Source organism: Phallusia mammillata, chromosome 7 (genome assembly GCF_965637545.1).
Source record: "Phallusia mammillata chromosome 7, kaPhaMamm4.hap1.1, whole genome shotgun sequence".
NCBI lineage: Eukaryota > Metazoa > Chordata > Ascidiacea > Phlebobranchia > Ascidiidae > Phallusia > Phallusia mammillata.
The window spans coordinates 14,633,412-14,655,425 of NC_137258.1; the positions used below are offsets into that span (position 1 = coordinate 14,633,412).

At 39.6% G+C, this 22,014-nt stretch overlaps 1 protein-coding gene and 3 long non-coding RNA genes across 5 annotated transcripts; 2 read left to right on the top strand and 2 right to left on the bottom strand.

Moving 5' to 3' along the window:
- Positions 1-9,904: 9,904 nt before the first annotated feature.
- On the bottom strand, positions 9,905-11,151 carry LOC145239451 (putative RNA-binding protein Luc7-like 2). The gene has a single exon (XM_080102771.1). The coding sequence runs from the start codon at positions 11,098-11,100 to the stop codon at positions 10,168-10,170; it is 933 nt and encodes a 310-aa protein (XP_079958897.1). The 5' UTR covers positions 11,101-11,151; the 3' UTR covers positions 9,905-10,167.
- Positions 11,152-12,604: 1,453 nt separating this feature from the next.
- On the top strand, positions 12,605-14,329 carry LOC145239650 (uncharacterized). 2 transcript variants are annotated; one of them, XR_013862354.1, is made up of 2 exons: positions 12,605-12,917; positions 13,317-14,329. It is a non-coding gene; the product is annotated as an uncharacterized LOC145239650 (long non-coding RNA). The 2 variants fall into 2 exon arrangements; XR_013862355.1 differs by lacking the exon at positions 12,605-12,917 and adding an exon at positions 12,924-13,157.
- A 1,228-nt stretch (positions 14,330-15,557) lies between these two features.
- LOC145239178 (uncharacterized) lies at positions 15,558-16,815 on the top strand. The gene is made up of 3 exons (XR_013862238.1): positions 15,558-15,730; positions 15,785-16,021; positions 16,084-16,815. It is a non-coding gene; the product is annotated as an uncharacterized LOC145239178 (long non-coding RNA).
- LOC145239177 (uncharacterized) lies at positions 16,306-17,672 on the bottom strand. The gene is made up of 2 exons (XR_013862237.1): positions 17,055-17,672; positions 16,306-16,542 (listed from the first exon to the last, which is right to left on the bottom strand). It is a non-coding gene; the product is annotated as an uncharacterized LOC145239177 (long non-coding RNA).
- Between the last annotated feature and the right edge of the window lie 4,342 nt (positions 17,673-22,014).

A 22,014-nucleotide genomic window follows, 5' to 3' on the forward strand; every position in this document is an offset into this window, starting at 1 on the left:
GCAAAAAGTGATTTTCAGCAAAAACTGAGCATTTCTGTCAAAATTTGTAACTTGTCAAGTCGATAACTCACGAACCACCGAACCGATTTTGACGCCCCTTTGCAGGTGATGTTTGCCTCGTTGGCAAAACACATGTGCAAAGTTTGAGCCCAATCGGACTTCTTTATCGACCTGTGCAAAAAGTGATTTTCAGCAAAAACTGAGCATTTTGGTCAAAATTTGTAACTTGTCAAGTCGATAACTCACGAACCACTGAACCGAATTTGACGCCCCTTTGCAGGTGATGTTTGCCTCGTTGGCAAAACACATGTGCAAAGTTACAGCCCAATCGGACTCCTGTATCGACCTGTGCTAAAAGTGTTTTTCAGCAAAAACTGAGCATTTTGGTCAAAATTTGTAACTACTCAAGTCGATAACTCACGAACCACTGAACCGATTTTGACGCCCCTTTGCAGGTGATGTTTGTCTCGTTGACAAAACGCATATGCAAAGTTTGAGCCCAATCGGACTTCTCTATCGCCTGTGCAAAAAGTGATTTTCAGCAAAAACTGAGCATTTTGGTCAAAATTTGCAACTTGTCAAGTCGATAACTCACGAACCACTGAACCGAATTTGACGCCCCTTTACAGGTGATGTTTGCCTCGTTGGCAAAACACATGTGCAAAGTTTGAGCCCAATCGGACTTCTGTATTGCCCTGTGCAAAAAGTGATTTTCAGCAAAAACTGAGCATTTTTGTCAAAATTTGCAACTTGTCAAGTCGATAACTCACGAACCACTGAACCGAATTTGACGCCCCTTTGCATGTGATGTTTGCCTCGTTGGCAAAACGCATATGCAAAGTTACAGCCCAATCGGACTTCTGTATCGCCCTGTGCAAAAAGTGATTTTCAGCAAAAAGTGAGCATTTTTGTCAAAAGTTGCAACTTGTCAAGTCGATAACTCACGAACCACTGAACCGAATTTGACGCCCCTTTGCAGGTGATGTTTGCCTCGTTGGCAAAACGCATATGCAAAGTTTGAGCCCAATCGGACTTCTGTATCGCCCTGTGCAAAAAGTGATTTTCAGCAAAAACTGAGCATTTTTGTCAAAATTTGCAACTTGTCAAGTCGATAACTCACGAACCACTGAACCGAATTTGACGCCCCTTTGTAGGTGATGTTTGCCTCGTTGGCAAAACACATGTGCAAAGTTTAAGCCCAATCGGACTTCTGTATCGCCTGTGCAAAAAGTGATTTTCAGCAAAAACTGAGCTTTTTTGTAAAATTTTGTAACTTTTCAACTCCATAACACACGAACCGCTGAACGAAATTTGACGCCCCTTTGCAGGCGATGTTTGCCCATTTGGTAAAACGCATGTGCAGATGTAGAGCCCAATCGTACTTCTGCATCGCCCTGTGCAAAAAATGATTTTCAGCAAAAACTCAGCATTTTTGTCAAAATTTGTAACTTGTCAAGTCGATAACTCACGAACCACTGAACCGATTTTGACGCCCTATTGCAGGTGATGTTTGCCTCGTTGGCAAAACGCATATGCAAAGTTACAGCCCAATCGGACTTCTGAATCGACTTGCGCAAAAAGTGATTTTCAGCAAAAACTGAGCATTTTGGTCAAAATTTGTAACTTGTCAAGTCGATAACTCACGAACCACTGAACCGATTTTGACGCCCCTTTGCAGGTGATGTTTGCCTCGTTGGCAAAACGCATATGCAAAGTTTGAGCCCAATCGGACTTCTCTATCGCCCTGTGCAAAAAGTGATTTTCAGCAAAAACTGAGCATTTTTGTCAAAATTTGCAACTTGTCAAGTCGATAACTCACGAACCACTGAACCGAATTTGACGCCCCTTTGCAGGTGATGTTTGCCTCGTTGGCAAAACGCATATGCAAAGTTTGAGCCCAATCGGACTTCTGTATCGCCTGTGCAAAAAGTGATTTTCAGCAAAAACTGAGCATTTTTGTCAAAATTTGTAACTTGTCAAGTCGATAACTCACGAACCACTGAACCGATTTTGACGCCCCTTTGCAGGTGATGTTTGCCTCATTGACAAAACGCGTGTGCAAAGTTAGATCCCAATCGGACTTCTGTATCGACCTGTGCAAAAAGTGATTTTCAGCAAAAACTGAGCATTTTGGTCAAAATTTGTAAATTCTCAAGTCGATAACTCACGAACCACTGAACCGAATTTGACGCCCCTTTGCAGGTGATGTTTGCCTCGTTGGCAAAACACATGTGCAAAGTTTGAGCCCAATCGGACTTCTGTATCGACCTGTGCAAAAAGTGATTTTCAGCAAAAACTGAGCATTTTTGTCAAAATTTGTAACTTGTCAAGTCGATAACTCACGAACCACTGAAGCGAATTTGACGCCCCTTTGCAGGTGATGTTTGCCTCGTTGGCAAAACACATGTGCAAAGTTACAGCCCAATCGGACTCCTGTATCGACCTGTGCTAAAAGTGTTTTTCAGCAAAAACTGAGCATTTTGGTCAAAATTTGTAACTACTCAAGTCGATAACTCACGAACCACTGAACCGATTTTGACGCCCCTTTGCAGGTGATGTTTGTCTCGTTGACAAAACGCATATGCAAAGTTTGAGCCCAATCGGACTTCTCTATCGCCTGTGCAAAAAGTGATTTTCAGCAAAAACTGAGCATTTTGGTCAAAATTTGCAACTTGTCAAGTCGATAACTCACGAACCACTGAACCGAATTTGACGCCCCTTTGCAGGTGATGTTTGCCTCGTTGGCAAAACGCATATGCAAAGTTTGAGCCCAATCGGACTTCTCTATCGCCTGTGCAAAAAAGTGATTTTCAGCAAAAACTGAGCATTTTTGTCAAAATTTGTAACTTGTCAAGTCGATAACTCACGAACCACTGAACCGAATTTGACGCCCCTTTGCAGGTGATGTTTGCCTCGTTGGCAAAACGCGTGTGCAAAGTTAGAGCCCAATCGGACTTCTGTATCGACCTGTACAAAAAGTGATTTTCAGCAAAAACTGAGCATTTTGGTCAAAATTTGTAACTTCTCAAGTCGATAACTCACGAACCACTGAACCGAATTTGACGCCCCTTTACAGGTGATGTTTGCCTCGTTGGCAAAACACATGTGCAAAGTTTGAGCCCAATCGGACTTCTGTATCGACCTGTGCAAAAAGTGATTTTCAGCAAAAACTGAGCATTTTGGTCAAAATTTGTAACTTGTCAAGTCGATAACTCACGAACCACTGAACCGAATTTGACGCCCCTTTGCAGGTGATGTTTGCCTCGTTGGCAAAACACATGTGCAAAGTTAGAGCCCAATCGGACTCCTGTATCGACCTGTGCTAACAGTGTTTTTCAGCAAAAACTGAGCATTTTGGTCAAAATTTGTAACTTGTCAAGTCGATAACTCACGAACCACTGAACCGAATTTGACGCCCCTTTGCAGGTGATGTTTGCCTCGTTGGCAAAACGCATATGAAAAGTTACAGCCCAATCGGACTTCTGTATCGCCCTGTGCAAAAAGTGATTTTCAGCAAAAACTGAGCATTTTTGTCAAAAGTTGCAACTTGTCAAGTCGATAACTCACGAACCACTGAACCGAATTTGACGCCCCTTTGCAGGTGATGTTTGCCTCGTTGGCAAAACGCATATGAAAAGTTTGAGCCCAATCGGACTTCTCTATCGCCCTGTGCAAAAAGTGATTTTCAGCAAAAACTGAGCTTTTTTGTAAAATTTTGTAACTTTTCAACTCCATAACACACGAACCGCTGAACGAAATTTGACGCCCCTTCGCAGGCGATGTTTGCCCATTTGGTTAAACGCATGTGCAAATGTAGAGCCCAATCGTACTTCTGCATCGCCCTGTGCAAAAAATGATTTTCAGCAAAAACTGAGCATTTTTGTTAAAATTTGTAACTTGTCAAGTCGATAACTCACGAACCACTGAACTGAATTTGACGCCCCTTTGCAGGTGATGTTTGCCTCGTTGGCAAAACGCATATGCAAAGTTACAGCCCAATCGGACTTCTGAATCGACTTGCGCAAAAAGTGATTTTCAGTAAAAACTGAGCATTTTGGTCAAAATTTGTAACTTCTCAAGTCGATAACTCACGAACCACCGAACCGATTTTGACGCCCCTTTGCAGGTGATGTTTGCCTCGTTGGCAAAACGCGTGTGCAAAGTTAGAGCCCAATCGGACTTCTGTATCGACCTGTACAAAAAGTGATTTTCAGCAAAAACTGAGCATTTTGGTCAAAATTTGTAACTTCTCAAGTCGATAACTCACGAACCACTGAACCGAATTTGACGCCCCTTTACAGGTGATGTTTGCCTCGTTGGCAAAACACATGTGCAAAGTTTGAGCCCAATCGGACTTCTGTATCGACCTGTGCAAAAAGTGATTTTCAGCAAAAACTGAGCATTTTGGTCAAAATTTGTAACTTGTCAAGTCGATAACTCACGAACCACTGAACCGAATTTGACGCCCCTTTGCAGGTGATGTTTGCCTCGTTGGCAAAACACATGTGCAAAGTTAGAGCCCAATCGGACTCCTGTATCGACCTGTGCTAACAGTGTTTTTCAGCAAAAACTGAGCATTTTTGTCAAAATTTGTAACTTGTCAAGTCGATAACTCACGAACCACTGAACCGAATTTGACGCCCCTTTGCAGGTGATGTTTGCCTCGTTGGCAAAACGCATATGCAAAGTTACAGCCCAATCGGACTTCTGTATCGCCCTGTGCAAAAAGTGATTTTCAGCAAAAACTGAGCATTTTTGTCAAAAGTTGCGACTTGTCAAGTCGATAACTCACGAACCACTGAACCGAATTTGACGCCCCTTTGCAGGTGATGTTTGCCTCGTTGGCAAAACGCATATGCAAAGTTTGAGCCCAATCGGACTTCTGAATCGACTTGCGCAAAAAGTGATTTTCAGCAAAAACTGAGCATTTTTGTCAAAATTTGTAACTTGTCAAGTCGATAACTCACGAACCACCGAACCGATTTTGACGCCCCTTTGCAGGTGATGTTTGCCTCGTTGGCAAAACGCGTGTGCAAAGTTAGAGCCCAATCGGACTTCTGTATCGACCTGTGCAAAAAGTGATTTTCAGCAAAAACTGAGCATTTTGGTCAAAATTTGTAACTACTCAAGTCGATAACTCACGAACCACTGAACCGATTTTGACGCCCCTTTACAGGTGATGTTTGCCTCGTTGGCAAAACACATGTGCAAAGTTTGAGCCCAATCGGACTTCTGTATCGACCTGTGCGAAAAGTGATTTTCAGCAAAAACTGAGCATTTTGGTCAAAATTTGTAACTTGTCAAGTCGATAACTCACGAACCACTGAACCGAATTTGACGCCCCTTTGCAGGTGATGTTTGCCTCGTTGGCAAAACACATGTGCAAAGTTAGAGCCCAATCGGACTTCTGTATCGCCCTGTGCTAACAGTGTTTTTCAGCAAAAACTGAGCATTTTGGTCAAAATTTGTAACTTCTCAAGTCGATAACTCACGAACCACTGAACCGAATTTGACGCCCCTTTACAGGTGATGTTTGCCTCGTTGGCAAAACACATGTGCAAAGTTTGAGCCCAATCGGACTTCTGTATCGACCTGTGCAAAAAGTGATTTTCAGCAAAAACTGAGCATTTTGGTCAAAATTTGTAACTTGTCAAGTCGATAACTCACGAACCACTGAACCGAATTTGACGCCCCTTTGCAGGTGATGTTTGCCTCGTTGGCAAAACACATGTGCAAAGTTAGAGCCCAATCGGACTCCTGTATCGACCTGTGCTAACAGTGTTTTTCAGCAAAAACTGAGCATTTTTGTCAAAATTTGTAACTTGTCAAGTCGATAACTCACGAACCACTGAACCGAATTTGACGCCCCTTTGCAGGTGATGTTTGCCTCGTTGGCAAAACGCATATGCAAAGTTTGAGCCCAATCGGACTTCTGAATCGACTTGCGCAAAAAGTGATTTTCAGCAAAAACTGAGCATTTTTGTCAAAATTTGTAACTTGTCAAGTCGATAACTCACGAACCACCGAACCGATTTTGACGCCCCTTTGCAGGTGATGTTTGCCTCGTTGGCAAAACGCGTGTGCAAAGTTAGAGCCCAATCGGACTTCTGTATCGACCTGTGCAAAAAGTGATTTTCAGCAAAAACTGAGCATTTTGGTCAAAATTTGTAACTACTCAAGTCGATAACTCACGAACCACTGAACCGATTTTGACGCCCCTTTACAGGTGATGTTTGCCTCGTTGGCAAAACACCTGTGCAAAGTTTGAGCCCAATCGGACTTCTGTATCGACCTGTGCGAAAAGTGATTTTCAGCAAAAACTGAGCATTTTGGTCAAAATTTGTAACTTGTCAAGTCGATAACTCACGAACCACTGAACCGAATTTGACGCCCCTTTGCAGGTGATGTTTGCCTCGTTGGCAAAACACATGTGCAAAGTTAGAGCCCAATCGGACTTCTGTATCGCCCTGTGCTAACAGTGTTTTTCAGCAAAAACTGAGCATTTTGGTCAAAATTTGTAACTTCTCAAGTCGATAACTCACGAACCACTGAACCGAATTTGACGCCCCTTTACAGGTGATGTTTGCCTCGTTGGCAAAACACATGTGCAAAGTTTGAGCCCAATCGGACTTCTGTATCGACCTGTGCAAAAAGTGTTTTTCAGCAAAAACTGAGCATTTTTGTCAAAATTTGTAACTTGTCAAGTCGATAACTCACGAACCACTGAACCGAATTTGACGCCCCTTTGCAGGTGATGTTTGCCTCGTTGGCAAAACGCATATGCAAAGTTACAGCCCAATCGGACTTCTGTATCGCCCTGTGCAAAAAGTGATTTTCAGCAAAAACTGAGCATTTTTGTCAAAAGTTGCGACTTGTCAAGTCGATAACTCACGAACCACTGAACCGAATTTGACGCCCCTTTGCAGGTGATGTTTGCCTCGTTGGCAAAACGCATATGCAAAGTTTGAGCCCAATCGGACTTCTGAATCGACTTGCGCAAAAAGTGATTTTCAGCAAAAACTGAGCATTTTTGTCAAAATTTGTAACTTGTCAAGTCGATAACTCACGAACCACCGAACCGATTTTGACGCCCCTTTGCAGGTGATGTTTGCCTCGTTGGCAAAACGCGTGTGCAAAGTTAGAGCCCAATCGGACTTCTGTATCGACCTGTGCAAAAAGTGATTTTCAGCAAAAACTGAGCATTTTGGTCAAAATTTGTAACTACTCAAGTCGATAACTCACGAACCACTGAACCGATTTTGACGCCCCTTTACAGGTGATGTTTGCCTCGTTGGCAAAACACATGTGCAAAGTTTGAGCCCAATCGGACTTCTGTATCGACCTGTGCGAAAAGTGATTTTCAGCAAAAACTGAGCATTTTGGTCAAAATTTGTAACTTGTCAAGTCGATAACTCACGAACCACTGAACCGAATTTGACGCCCCTTTGCAGGTGATGTTTGCCTCGTTGGCAAAACACATGTGCAAAGTTAGAGCCCAATCGGACTTCTGTATCGCCCTGTGCTAACAGTGTTTTTCAGCAAAAACTGAGCATTTTGGTCAAAAGTTGTAACTTGTCAAGTCGATAACTCACGAACCACTGAACCGAATTTGACGCCCCTTTGCAGGTGATGTTTGCCTCGTTGGCAAAACGTATATGCAAAGTTACAGCCCAATCGGACTTCCGTATCGCCCTGTGCAAAAAGTGATTTTCAGTAAAAACTGAGCATTTTTGTCAAAAGTTGCAACTTGTCAAGTCGATAACTCACGAACCACTGAACCGATTTTGACGCCCCTTTGCAGGTGATGTTTGCCTCGTTGGCAAAACGCGTGTGCAAAGTTTGAGCCCAATCGGACTTCTGTATCGACCTGTGCAAAAAGTGATTTTCAGCAAAAACTGAGCATTTTTGTCAAAATTTGTAACTTGTCAAGTCGATAACTCACGAACCACTGAACCGAATTTGACGCCCCTTTGCAGGTGATGTTTGCCTCGTTGGCAAAACGCATATGCAAAATTTGAGCCCAATCGGACTTCTGTATCGCCCTGTGCAAAAAGTGATTTTCAGCAAAAACTGAGCATTTTTGTCAAAATTTGTAACTTGTCAAGTCGATAACTCACGAACCACTGAACCGAATTTGACGCCCCTTTGCAGGTGATGTTTGCCTCGTTGGCAAAACGCATATGCAAAGTTAGAGGCCAATCGGACTTCTGAATCGACTTGCGCAAAAAGTGATTTTCAGTAAAAACTGAGCATTTTGGTCAAAATTTGTAACTTGTCAAGTCGATAACTCACGAACCACTGAACCGATTTTGACGCCCCTTTGCAGGTGATGTTTGCCTCGTTGGCAAAACGCGTGTGCAAAGTTTGAGCCCAATCGGACTTCTGTATCGACCTGTGCAAAAAGTGATTTTCAGCAAAAACTGAGCATTTTTGTCAAAATTTGTAACTTGTCAAGTCGATAACTCACGAACCACTGAACCGATTTTGACGCCCTGTTGCAGGTGATGTTTGCCTCGTTGGCAAAACGCGTGTGCAAAGTTAGAGCCCAATCGGACTTCTGTATCGACCTGTGCAAAAAGTGATTTTCAGCAAAAACTGAGCATTTTGGTCAAAATTTGTAACTTGTCAACTCCATAACTCACGAACCACTGAATCAAATTTGACGCGCATTTGCAGGCGATGTTTGCCTCGTTGGCAAAACGCTTGTGCACATTAAGAGGCCAATCGGACTTCTGTATCGCCTTGTGCAAAAAGTTTCTTTTTCAGCCGAAACTGAGCATTTCTGTCAAATTTTTTAACTTGTCACATCCATAACTCTATCGACCGCTGCAAAAAGTGATTTTCAGCCGAAACTGAGCATTTTTGTCAAATTTTGTAACTTTTCAACTCCATAACTCACAAACCACTGAATGAAATTTGACGCGCATTTGCAGGCGATGTTTGCCCCGTTGGCAAAACGCAGCAGAACGCTTTTCGCGAAACATATTTTTCAAAGATATGTCAAATTTTTCTCGAGAGAAAAAACTAGCCGTAAACTATTCAATTGATAAACTGTTCCGGAAGGAGCTTTTAACCAGCAGTGCACCATGTTTTAGCGCAGACCGTACTCTTTTCTGTCCCGTTAATGTTATGACCATTGGCGCCGAATAGGCGGCCAAATTCTAAACTGTTTTTGTTATTATTACCTTGTTTATGACGCCAAACAAACAATTGTTGCCATATTTAGCCATTATAGTCTGCAATCCGATTGACTGTAACAAATGCGGATTTTAGGTGATACAAAAAAAAAACGTGACTTCAACAAAGTGTTCTAAATAAATATTATTTCAAAAATTCCCGTTTCTATTATTTTGACGAACGTTGCATTCTATAGTTAGTTGAGTTTTGAGTTTGTCTTGTGGTTGCCTGCGTTAGTGACGTCACATCAAGTGACGTTATATTTTACGTCCGCCACCTTGCATTTTTGTACAACTCGGCGCCTATGGTTATGACACGCCATTTGCTCGTTTTCTTTCTAACACGGAAAAGGTAGCCGTAACATCCTATCATGCAGTATTTAGTATCACCCGGCTGAAAAGCATTATTTGTAACAGGTGATAGAGAAGTCCCCGTGGCAACTGACTGTTCACCACATTACGCCAACGATGGTTGGTAACAATAACCGCAAAGTCCGAAAATGTGCCGTGTCCAAATGGACCCTTGTGCAAATGCTTTCTCTTTTAAGGAAGCTGATGAAAAACTGCTTATCTGATTTTTTTTAACAAACGCAAGAATATTTTACCAGAGGTATTTGTGTTGTAGTATGTCACAATACAAGTGCTTTTAAAGTTGCAAATCCTAATCTAACGCATGCCAATGCAGCTTTAAAACACCTTACTAACTAACTAACAGTAAAAAATACACATTGATTGGTACTTTTTATTTGCTTTATTCAGATATTCCACACAATGAAATAGCATTTGTAATGGCTCAAACTATTGATGGTACAGAAAATATTTCACTCAAAGGCGATCTTTCTTTTGAGTCGGCGATCTTTCTTTTGAATGGTTAACATTTTGTCAGATGTTTTTAAAGTGGCACAGAAAAATGTTGGACATTCCATCAAACAATATTTCTTTCTTTTTACAAGTATTCCAATGCAAATACACAAAACAAAATGTTTTATTCTTAGCTTCTGGAACGATATCTACTGCTACTACTACCTGAAGCAGTAGATCTTGAACTACGCTCTTTAGGTCTTTGTCTTGCTTCATGTGAACGTCCATAGGCCTTTTGCCTATGATTTGGAGAAGGGCTTCTCCGCCTATATAAATTGGATGATCTGTTTTTGTACTCCAATCTACTTCTTTCATCTGCTTTCGGCCTTTGGTGCTTTTTCGATTCATCATGTACCCTTTTTCTCAAATCAATTTGAGATTTTAATTTGCTAAGTTGTTCCCGAATTTCAATAAAACCTGCATGAAGCTTTCCTCCAAAGTGATCAGCAAGTCGACAGTCATTGTCATGTAATCCTAAATATGCAGAACAGACATCACAAACTCTAAGTTTTTGTTGTTGGTATGTTGAAGCAGGCATTGAATTTCTATATGCTTCCTCAGCTTCTGTTTTAAGTTTTTTAACCTTCTCTACCTCATCTAAAACAATTTTTGATTCATCAATGTTTCCATTCATTCCCAGTTCTTCTGCTTTAACCAACAACTTTCCAATTTGCTCATTTAGATCATGTACAGTGTTTGCTTTACACTGTACCTCAGCACTAACCTCAGCTTGCTGGTCAGCCAAACGTTTTTTCGAGACCAGGATCTTTTGGTCTGTTTCAGAAATAAATATGTTCACATGTTCATAAGCATCAAAGTCAAAATAATAATCATGGGACTTAGAAGCCATTTCATAGTCAGCTTTCAGTGCCAAGTCATGTATTTTCCTGCATTCTCCAATGTCTGCTCGGGTGCCAGACAGTATGTCATTGGGACAACAACCAAGAAGAAATGACCGACACACACGATCATCATTGAATTTCACGAGAGAACTTTGTCCACCGTCCCTTTGTGTTCCCATAAGTTGATCAAGCATTGCCCTCATTTGAGATTGGGCGGACATTATTTCTGTTATGTTAATACACCTAACAAGAAAAAATATAGTATGATTATGCAGAAACTGCGCTTCTTAAAATGGGTTCAATGGTGACACTGACAGCAGATTAGCATTTTATTCAAGTTGTAGGCAATTATTATCCAAAACAACAATTTATCAAAATAACAACAACAATTTTTTTAAGGCTTGGCAGCTGCTGCAAATAGGTAATAGGTTAAGCTGGTGCAGCTTGCTAATGCATTTAAAACAAAGTTCATAGAAGTTAAATGAAATTGCAAAAAGGTGTGTGATGTGGCTGGTGCAAGTCAGTCTGCAGAATACGACAGTTCCCAACTAGATCTCGGGCGTGCATGACCACTAATCTCCCATGTGTGTGGACAAGCCCTAAGTACAAGTGTAAAATCATTTTTACCAGGTAAAACGGAAGTGATAAAGAGGATTAGATAGGACTTATGATTTTTGCTAAATTCTGCGGGCAGTTCAATAAAATTCAGGTGCGTTTAAAAAAACAGCTTGTACAATGTGCATGACCGCGTGTAGCTGCCGTACTCTGCATACTGGCCTTCAAGTACTACAGGTCTGATTGCTACCTCGCTATGCAGTATGCACCCTGCAGGTAATCCATTCACAGTTTCAGACTGAAGGAAATGCGACGTAACTAGACAATAGAATTTCTGCCAAGTACAAAATCTCATCACGAAATTTCAGGGACTATGTCAAATTGCAAATTATTGTGAGACTTCAAAAAACCAAAATATAAAGGTGGCTGTACACAGACTGCGTATTCCGTCAAGGTGCGTAAACGCATGCGAAAAACGGTCGGTAATCTGATGTACGCAAACGGACCGAATTTACGTTCCGAAAGTGGCTGCGTTTTGTGGTATATACAGGATCCGAACGATGCGACGTTTCGCTTGACTGCGTGCATCGACTGGTAGCCAGCAACCATTGTCATTCTGCCAGAATAAAATCGAAAAAAGGAATGCGATACGAGAGAACGTCAAGGATGGTTGCGCAACGAACGTTTTGGCCAAATCAAAATATTGACAAAATACGCTAAATTTAATACGATTTGCATTTTGCTGTAATTATCGAGTCGGGTTCACTTTTTTGAAAACGGATTAATAAAATAGACTAAAAGATGAGGCAAAGCTGCGAGTTTAAAGAAAATAATGGGCCCGAAAAGATTTCAAAATTTTTAATAAAGTTGGCGTATTTCGTCAGTTTCGGCATTTGGCCCAAAGAGGGTGTTAGTTAATTGCATTTTGCTGTAATTATCGAGTCGGGTTCACTTTTTCGAAAACGGATTATTAAAATAGACTAAAAGATAAGGCAATGTGACGAATTTTAAAAAAATAATGGGCCCGAAAAGATTTCAAAAATTGTATTAAATTTAGCGTATTTTGTCAATATTTCGATTTGGCCAAAACGTTCGTTGCGCATCCATCTGTGACGTTCTCTCGTTTCGCATTCCTTTTTTCGTTTTTATTCTGGCAGAATGACAATGGTAGCCAGCTTTGCACTTTGCAGTGTTGCCAGGTTGCGCTTTTGTCGCCGAATTGGGCTACTTTGGACGTCGAGTTGCGGGCTTTTTTCATGAGTTGCGGGTTCCGCCTTTTTGGGCGGGTTTGTGAATGGCATTTTCTACTGTGTGACGAGCACTGATCTAGAAAAAAGCCTGGATAGCGCATCCAAGCGGAAAAGTGAAGCCTACATGGAGGGTACGGCTGCCATATTGGAAGGATCACCTGCGTTAGGCGGTGGCAGCCATCAGAGCGTTATTGTGACTCAATTCAGTGTTAGTGCAAAGTTTTTACAGTGAGGTAAATATTTTTATGTTGTTTTCAGGTCGTATTAGATCTATTGCTCTTAATATACGCATATTACGCGGTTCTGTGGAGAGAAATTGCTGACGTCGTCGGATCTATATTTTAGCTATTTCACCTACGTAGGCATTTAGCAGCAAAGATATATATTTATGCAATTGTTAATCTTTATTTTATCTAAAAAGAGACAATTTGACCAAGATGCAACGTGCAATGAACCCCCAAAAAACTTTTATTGTAAGTTTTAAACCTTAACTTTGAAGATCAAAAAAACTATTTTGCTATACTTTTTCTGATGTCGTCTCCAGTGTTTTTTTGCAAAAGATGGTGAAGTCGAACTTTTGTGTGGAATTTAAATATCATTTTCATTAATTTAAATTTGTGATTGTCCAACAGGGCATCCAAATGAATGGTCAACACTTAGGAACGAGGAACATCCATCAACACTGACAATGCTTTTGTTTAAGGCATTCCTTTGCATTTTGGTGATTTGCCATCTGTAGCATGTACTGAAATCTCTTTTCTGGGTGCTGGCAGAGGGTAGTTACCCTAGATGATGACCTAAAGAGACCCCATCATTTCAAGACATAAAGCTATGGTGAGATGGTGAAGAGGGTAAACTAAGTGTTTCAGTGCAAATGAAAGAAAGTGCTGTTTTTTGACCATCTTTCTCACATATCCTCCAATGCATGAAAGTGCTGTTGTTTTATTGACCGACAATGTTTGTATTGCTGGAACATCTGCATAATCGTAATCATTTTGGAGTGGATCTCAGTCTTCTAAATCATACTTTCTATTTGTTGCAAAATGTGAAATTCCCTTATTTCTGATGCTGCTTGTATTACTTGATACATTCAAAATGTTCGTAGAATCTTGATTTTTTTTTCTGTGATGATGCTTCCCTATAGAAGGCGCTTGCATGCTGCTTTAAATAGCTGGGTTGTTGTTGAAGCCCACAATAGAATAAAATATTTTTAAAAAAGCTCTGAATGGAATTTAGAATGTACTTGTATGAATTTGTACATTGACAAATATTTTTAAGGGTGAGTCATTTTCGTGTACTAAATCTTGAAATATGCCTTCAGTAATTTTAATGCAAGTCAAAAATTCATTGAAGTCAGTTTTTCTTCTTGATTAATGCAATTGTGTGTTATCAGGCAATTTTAGACCCATGATGCCTTATTAGAAATGTGTAGGGGTGATTTAAAGCCATGGGCTAATGGATTCTGGAAATTCATTTTCTTTTAACCTGAGGAACTTACTGTCCGGCAGTATTAACCTTCCTTTTATTGGTGCCATTTAACCTGTTTCAATTTCAGTTGTTGCTTAAATATGTTCTCATTCTTTCATGTATTACTTTTAATGTTCCAATTCATTATTTCAATTAATACAATTTAATTATCACCTGCTGTATTGGTTAAGTCTTGATTCATGGGGAAACAGCATCCTCTCTTAGAGTGATAATTTGGCTAGTATGGTTCATATATTTTTCTTAAAAATGGTCCGAGCAAACCAGAGAGTGTTTGCTTGGATTTCAGGTTTGCCTGCCAATGTTATTTATCCGGCCTTTCGACGGTCGGACTAAGATGCAATGCTAGGAGCAAATGTATTAAACCTGTAATAAAAATGTGTGTAAAATAGTAATGAAAAAATTGAAGTTCATGTGAGTTTGATATTGAGATTAACTTATCACTTAGATCAATAAACCACATAACCAAGTGATTGTATACTTATTAATCCCGCCTGGAATCGAACCAGGGTCCTTTGCCATAAAGCAAATGTGATAAACCACTACACCATAGGATTTGACAAAATGTATACATCACTTGGATAAATCAAAAAAACTACTACACCCTGAAGAAGGTCTGCTTGTCTTGTACAATTATTTTATGTGTTAAAGATCTGTAGTTATATAACAAACACTAATATTCCAAGTCAATACAACTAAAATCAGCCTCAGTTGCCATCACTATAACCCCAACAAAATGTCAAAAATATATCCCACTAGTGAAATGTACGGGAATATCTGGGCTTTGTACAGCTCTCTCCATCACCACTGCCTTTGCCGTCACTTCTACTTCTACCTTATTAGCGTTTTTTGCTGCAACGGAATGCATAACACTGTGTTCCTGCTTTGCCCAGTGTACCAGGTGATCCTTCCAATATGGCGGCAAAACCTCCACACAGGCTTCAAAAATCCCCTTATCGTAACGCCTGGTTGCGCTATGCAGGCTTTTTTCTAGATCAGTGGTGACGAGGAGTAATGATTGCATTATTATTGTGATGTCAAAAAACTTGGAAGTTCAATTTTGACAAAAGAACTAATGAAACTGCCCAGAGCGTCGGATATTTAACATCCAGCTGAGCAAAAGAATGCTTTCAGCCCACGCAATGCAACGTTCACTTTTCAAACAAAGAAATTGAGTGAGGGTCGTAACCAAAAATTACCACTTGTCACGACCCCCTTTAAAGGGCCCCGGCAGCGGCGATGTGACTTTTTCTACATTTTAGCCATTTAGAATTGCCATAATTCAGGGAATCCGAATCACTAATTTTTTTTGTCCTATGATTTGTCGTTTTCGAGATATTCAATCAAACAATGAGCTCTCGAGCGACACCTTGGTTTAAAATGTAGCAGCGATTGTTACGTCACCTCGTACCAACTTCTAACAATGGCGTTGGTCAGCTGTTGTTTTTGTTGCTTGTTTTACCTTTGATGCGTACATTTTTTTACTGTTTACAATTGATAAAATTAACGTAGACGCTTAGTTGACAGTTAAGGAATATATAACAACTGTTTTCTTAAAAAGGTAGGTGTTTTGTTGTTAACAAAAGGTATTTTTCACGTAACAGTATTATTGTAGGTGTTCGTGTACTAACTGTGTGGTAATGGAGGAGAGAAAATCATGCGTTTGTTGCCATGAAATTAGTAAGTGCAACAGCAGTTAGCCAAGTTCAACGAATATTCTGAGTCAAATCTGCTTTGTATAAATGCACATCCTGGATTCGAATATATGTCTCAACGTGTATGCATTAGAAGCAGCATATTAACGATTTAAACGTCAATTCGGAAATCATGATGAGGGTAACACCCGTCACGAGTAAGTTTTACTGTACCAACTACTAACATGCAATATGCCACCAGCAACCTCTATGTATTCAGGCTTTACAGATAAACTGCCTACAGAAAATTTGTTGAATGGTGCTGGGGAAGGCTTCAGAGTTACGTTGACTGACAGCCACTTGTCAACTATAAGTTGTGAATTCCCGTGTGACGTTGCTGCACAACAATACATGTGGTTGTATATGCTTTTCACCCAAGGTCCCAACTCTTTGCAATAGGCTTTGTTAGAAAGTGCTGTCAGTTTCTTTTGGATTTCTAAATTCAAAACCATAAACACAAATATACTGGTGTATGCTCATCTTTTATTTTCATCATACTTGTAGCTACATGCCAAACATAATGTTTTGTTTCTGAAGATTCTTCACTAATGTATTTAATGATTTGTGTATGCCTGTCAGTCACAAAGGCTTTAATAAACAATCCTTTGCTTGTGATGCTTTCAATGCATCCCAAGAATCCTTCTTTTTCCATAGCATTGCTGTTTGCCACTTCATTGCCCTAGAAAATATTAGGAAATTACCAACTGAATACCTGAACAAGGTTAATAGCAACAATTTTATTGTTGCAAAGATCCATCATTGTGTATGTGCCAAATTTAGCTGAGTGTCCAGGGAAATCTGCAGTTAATTTATTTCTGGTACACCATTTACGACTTCCTGACTTTCCACTTATTTGCCACAGAGAGCAGTACATTTTTGAGCCACAGTCACAAGTGAAACAATTTTTTTTTTCTGGTGGGTACTGTGGCACCTTGACATTTTGGGCAATATTTTAAGAGGTGAAGAAGTTTTCTTTTACACACAATGTATTTTGGTTCATAGCTTAGATTGGGTGGTTCCCTACATGAAAATGTATTGATATTATCACACCTTTTTTTTTCATAACCACACTTTTTTGTTATTACCAAATAAATGGCACGACAATAAACTAAATTAGTATAACATAATGGTAATATTGGAGACTATAATGTTAAATGAGATTATGTCAGAAAAAAATTAACTAAAGCATACCATATGCTGTGTGACTACTTTTCTTGCAGCTGCTCTCATTGCCATTTCTTGCTGAAGAAGAATGTTCTCATAAATCCATGGAATGGCATTTGGCTTTAACACCACAACTTTGCCATACCCCTGTCATACTGCAATTTATTTGTGAAATATTCATCTGTGAAATGTAGGCTACAAAGAACACTGCATTTTGTTGGTCCCTTCCACGTTCTCTTCACGTTAACAAATTTAATCCAAGCTTACCGCAATCGCTTTATACTTGGAAAGCGAAAAAGTGTCATATTGCTGGCCTTTTGATTTCCTCTCGAATAGCAACCATACACAGAACACACTGCAGGCATTTTTGCACACTTGAGTATAAAAATTAAAGCAATTAAACACCAAAATACCTAAACTGACTAACGTAATTGGCGTCGCAAAATGTTATACAACCACCAACAAGCTCCAAACCAAGTTGGTACGAGGTGACGTCACATGACGTTTGAGCTAAGTGACAAAGTATCCGCAAGGTGTCAGTGTTTTTAGATTTAAAACGTAAATATTTAACTAGTAACTTCGATTTTTGTGGTTTTAAATCTGGAATCGTGTTTATAAAAATACGACAAACAACATATTAAAAAATAATTTTCCGGTGCCGGGGCTCTTTAAAACATAAAGTATCGCATGTATAGCATGTACCGCATGTATAGCATGTATAAGCGTTTACCGCATGTACCCGGGACTTTCCCTAACTTGTGTTGTAAGAAAATCAAATGTTAGTAGAAGTAGACTGTATAAAGTAGTGTTGTTAAAATATGGCTGCAGTTAAAAGACCTAGGCTCACTAGTCACTAGTTTAATTGGTGTGTAACAACAAAATTAAGATAAAAATTGATAGGAGTTTGACTGGTGAAGTGGTTGTAATTGGTTTAAAGTCAGTACTTTGTGCAACCTCTTGCTTTACGAAACTGATCAATGCTCCACTGCAGGCACAATTTTACTTTATAAAATGTACTACTTTCTGTGTTGCATTTTGTATTGTAGATTGGTAAAGTTTTTGCAATCAATAGTAAATCATTCATTGTTGCTGTTTTTGATGCACAATATCAGACAGTCATTTCATTAACTTCATTTTAAAAGTCTGGTATTTTAGTCTCATTGTTTTTCATGCAGCAGATTCGTAACAGAGTGGTGTTAATTTTAATTGTATTAATTATAGTGTGTACACTTTACTATGCTTTCTGGTGCAGGATTTATGTGTTTTTGAACTAATTCGTGATTCCATTTTCAGCTTAACTTTCAAGATAAATGTTTAAAAAAGTTACTGCTAGACAAGTCCAACAGTTTTCTGAAAACATATTTGGTTATCATGTTTTAGTTTATTGACAGTGTTGTCCTAGTAGCAGTACAAAGTGTATAATTATCCAAAAACGACATGCTGAAAAAATAGGGCCAGGTTGGTGGTGGCACAAATCCTGAACCACTTGTTCTTCTTACATATGTGTCTCGCATGTTTCGCCACTTTTACCTGATACAAAAGTAAAACAAACCACATATATACTTTACATGTGTATTTAATATAACCTTCCAAAAGTACAACAAAATAGTAGTTAAAGCAATTTCATGGTAAACATTTTTATTTCAATCACCAGTGGACAAACTTTACGAGCGGAAGATGGGTGGCGGGCAGGGCTGCCAAAGCTTGGGTTTTTACTTGTCGTCTATGGTTCTTGGGTTTTATTTTGAAAATTATAGCAATTATTGGGTTTTGAGTCCTATTAATGAAATAAATATATGTAAGAACTATTTTTAACAAAAAGTGTTTCGGGTAGCTGCACTGTTTAGGCCTCACTTTTATTTTCTCTCTTTTCTATACCTTAATTCTTTCTAGATAAGTATACAGTGATAGCAATCAATGCATAAATTTAACATTTCATCATAAAATAACTGATACCCCATCAATATGAGCGAAAAATCTACTCCACTGAAAAAGAGAAAATGGTATGCTATGAGTTTTTAAAAAGAATGGTTGAAAGAAGTAGAATTTAAAGAATGGCTGATTCAAGATTCTAAAGATAGCGTTTCAAGCTATTGTAGGTGCTGTAATTAAAAATGCAAATAAATCAATGCTCGTTAAACATAAAAACTCTGCTAACCATCACAGCAGTTTTAAAGCTGCTAAATATACTGTAGACATTACTCATTTTATGAAAAAGAAAACAGATGATGATCATCAAACAGCCAAGAGTGAACTGGCAATTGCTGCATATTTTATTGAACATAATGCTTGCATTGACCATTTCCTACAAGTTTGTAAAGTTGCATTTCCGGACAGTAAATTTGTCAATGAAACGAGTAAATTTCCTAATTAATTGCATTTTTAACCACATTTTGCAATCTTGGGTTTTCATTTAAACTCTTGGGTTTTGTTGAAACTCTCATTAGCAGCCCTGGTGGCGGGACGTCGCGGAAACCGCTAAATATCGGGTAAATTGCTGACGGTTAGTGCTATTAGGGTTGGGTTGAGGTTTTATAATAGTATATGAATCAAAAAATGTCCCTGCCTAAAACATTCAGCAAAAATGCTTGGGCGGGAAGTCTCCCTTGGCCGCTGAATGTTTCCCTCGGTCGCGGAATGTATCCAGGGGAATTATTTTTAATGATTTTCTATTATAAAACCTTATCTCAACCTTAATAGCACTAACCGTCAGCAATGTAACCCGATATTCAGCGGTTTTCACGACGCCCCGCCCATTCAACGTTTGTGTCACCCCAAATAATACATAGTCCAGAAATTCCGTACCCTGTTGCAGCGTTGCTGTTGTTGTTTTTTTCCCTTTTCTGAACATGTTTAACAGCATAATTTACGAGAAACATTTATCAACTGACTCTTTCGTGACCCCTTTGTTTCCCGGAAAGCTATTGTTACTTACATTATAAGTAGGGCAAGTTTTTGTTGCACTAAAAACGTAAGAAAGTTGCATTTATTTTTAACAAAAGTTGCATTTATGCACAAATTTTTAAAATTATTAGGGTATGAGATACTCGAAAAGTTCCGTTGTATAACCCAACAGTTTAAGATTGCAGGGTGTCTGCTTGTTCCGTTTCTTTCTTCGCTATTCAGTCGATCGTGCATACATTTCTTTAGGTTTGAAACCTACATGACAGCATTTCGCTGTCAGCTTCTGCAGAGATGTCAAATTTGGTACTTTCCCATTTTCCGGACGGCCTGGCGAGACCGCCGAAAATTACATTTTTTGCCGGTACGCAGCAAGAAAATAACGCAATGCGGAAATAATTTTCCGTAAAAAGCCAAACAGCAAAGCAAAAAGTTGCAAAAACTTGCCCTAATTATAAGCTTTTCGTATCCCGCTGTTGTTGCGTTCCATGTGAGATCGAAGCATGTCTTTTGACCCGTTTAGAAATGAAACCTTACATAATACTTTACTTCTTTCCATTTGTGGAAACAAGATGGCTTGTGTTTTGATCAAAATAACTGATATTATTCAAGCCATTTCGAGATATCTCTCAGTTTGGCTCTACCACTGGATCGAAAATCGCATGCGTATCGTCCGAAAAAAATAGAACGCATTCTGTGTATACACGTCGATGGAAGGCGACGGACCGAAATTTACGCGCATATACGCATGACGGACGAAAACGGATCCTGTGTACAGCCACCTTTTACACTGCAATTTGGCTGGCGCCCGGTTTGGTAGGTGGCGCAACGGAGCATAGGCGTTTATGGTGCTGACTCAGCAATCATTCTTACCATAAACCCAAATTGCTAAGTCAGCACCATAAACGCCTATGCTCCGTTGCGCCACCTATCGAACAATTTTCAACCAGGCGCCAGCCAAATTCCGGCAGGCATATTTCCAAAATGTAATCTATTTCACATATGGGGCATTTTTAACCAATCACAGGTCTTCTCTTAACCGCCGCTTCGTCAGTCCAAACCAATCAGAGAACGCTTTGCCTTTGACCAATCACAGGACACGATGCGTGACAACTATGCGATCAACTTATTTTAAGTTTCGCAAGTGTAGCTTGTGTTTATTAGTATTGCTTAGAGTTAAGCCAGTTTAAGCGTATGTAGGCTATGTAGTTTTAATAGTATAGCCAGGGTTGCCATCGACTTGAAACCAAAAATAAGGGCAACCGAAAAAAATTCTTGTTGTACGAAACAAAACAAACGTTTTTGAACAAAGCTTTGCATTTATACGAGACGTGACATATCATATGCAATATTTTGGCAAAAACAATCTGTTCCACCCACTCCTTGTTTGTAGAAAATACTTGCATCTCACAACAGCTCAGGTCTAGGTTTTCTTTTACTTGTAGCATTTCACTAAGTATGTTCCTTGTAATTATTAAAAATAAGACAAAAGAAGGACTCAAGTCAAAAATAAGGACATTTCTTAGAAATAAGGACAATGAACTTTTCTAAGACATAGCCCTTCAAAATAAGGACAAATCTTAGAAATAAGGACGGTATGGCAACCCTGAGTATAGCATTGCTTAGAGCAGGGGTGAGCAACCTGCGGCCCGCATGCGGCCCTTCTTTAAAGGTTTTGCGGCCCGCAGAGACGCTTGGATTTCAGAAGTACCGACAAACGAGTCCAATTATTACATGTTTCTGAGCTGATCAATGCACCTACTAGTTTTCTGCCACCTGGCAAAATGTGGCTAGAATCAAAGACGAATTATACTTGTAGTTAAGCATATTTGGTAAGAAACAGAGCAAAATCACTTTGTGTTATACACAGGTGCGGCCCGCGATCCAATTTTGACATTTGCAATTTACCCCACAGTAACAAAGGTTGCCCGCCCCTGGCTTAGAGTAATAGAAAGTTAAAAAAAAAACTTAACTTGAGTTGTTGTCTAGGTCAGGGCTCTTCAACCAGGGTTCCGCGGAACCCTAGGGTTCCGTACTACCCTTACAGGGGTTCCGTGATCTTTATGCGTTGCCCAGGGGTTCTCTA